Genomic DNA, 546 nt, shown 5'->3' with positions numbered 1-546 from the left:
GAAGAGCGTTCTTCTCATGTTTCAGATACCAGCACAGGGTTGGTTTGGTTGTAACTTGCTCCTTTCCAGCAGTCAGCTCTGTCTTATCTCTAAAGGAAGGTGCTTCACGTTCTGTTGAAGATGAGAGTTCTTAAAGTTGTCTGGTTTTGTTTTTCCTCTCTCCAGCAAGGAGTTGAGGGTGAGATCCCCTACGTCACGTCTGACTACAACTACAACATCTTGGGGTCTGGAAAGCTGAAAAAGAAGAAGCTTGGCAAGAGGAGGGAGTATGCATTTGAGTGTGATTACACCTGAAGCCTTGGGGGTCGTAGGCTGTGTTCTATGGAGACTGGTATGGGCCCAGTGTGGTCACAGGAGAGCTCTGGGAGACCCTGGCCAGGTGTTTGGTGTACATAATACAGTGTGTCCAGTTTTGATAATGTTTTATATTTTCAGTTTGTATTTTAGTGTTTTGTAATAAATATCTATGAAAAACAGGGATTTGGTCTGAATTTTTTCTCCAGCTTATGTTGCTGTGTACAGGACCGACAGCAGCTGGGGGGGTTG

General features: G+C 44.9%; 1 protein-coding gene across 1 annotated transcript in view; it reads left to right on the top strand.

The window, feature by feature from the left end:
* Positions 1-294, top strand: part of NOL9 (nucleolar protein 9) — a 5,936-nt gene extending 5,642 nt beyond the window's left edge. The window contains exon 10 of the mRNA XM_008940258.1: positions 166-294. Within this exon, the coding sequence (XP_008938506.1) occupies positions 166-294 (129 nt within the window). The remainder of the gene's footprint in view (positions 1-165) is intronic.
* Positions 295-546: the final 252 nt, after the last annotated feature.

This window comes from Merops nubicus, unplaced genomic scaffold, assembly GCF_000691845.1.
Source record: "Merops nubicus isolate BGI_N331 unplaced genomic scaffold, ASM69184v1 scaffold44245, whole genome shotgun sequence".
Classification (NCBI taxonomy): Eukaryota; Metazoa; Chordata; class Aves; order Coraciiformes; family Meropidae; genus Merops; species Merops nubicus.
The sequence above is the reverse complement of the archived record's forward strand: the minus strand, read 5'-3'. Positions and strand labels throughout refer to the sequence as shown.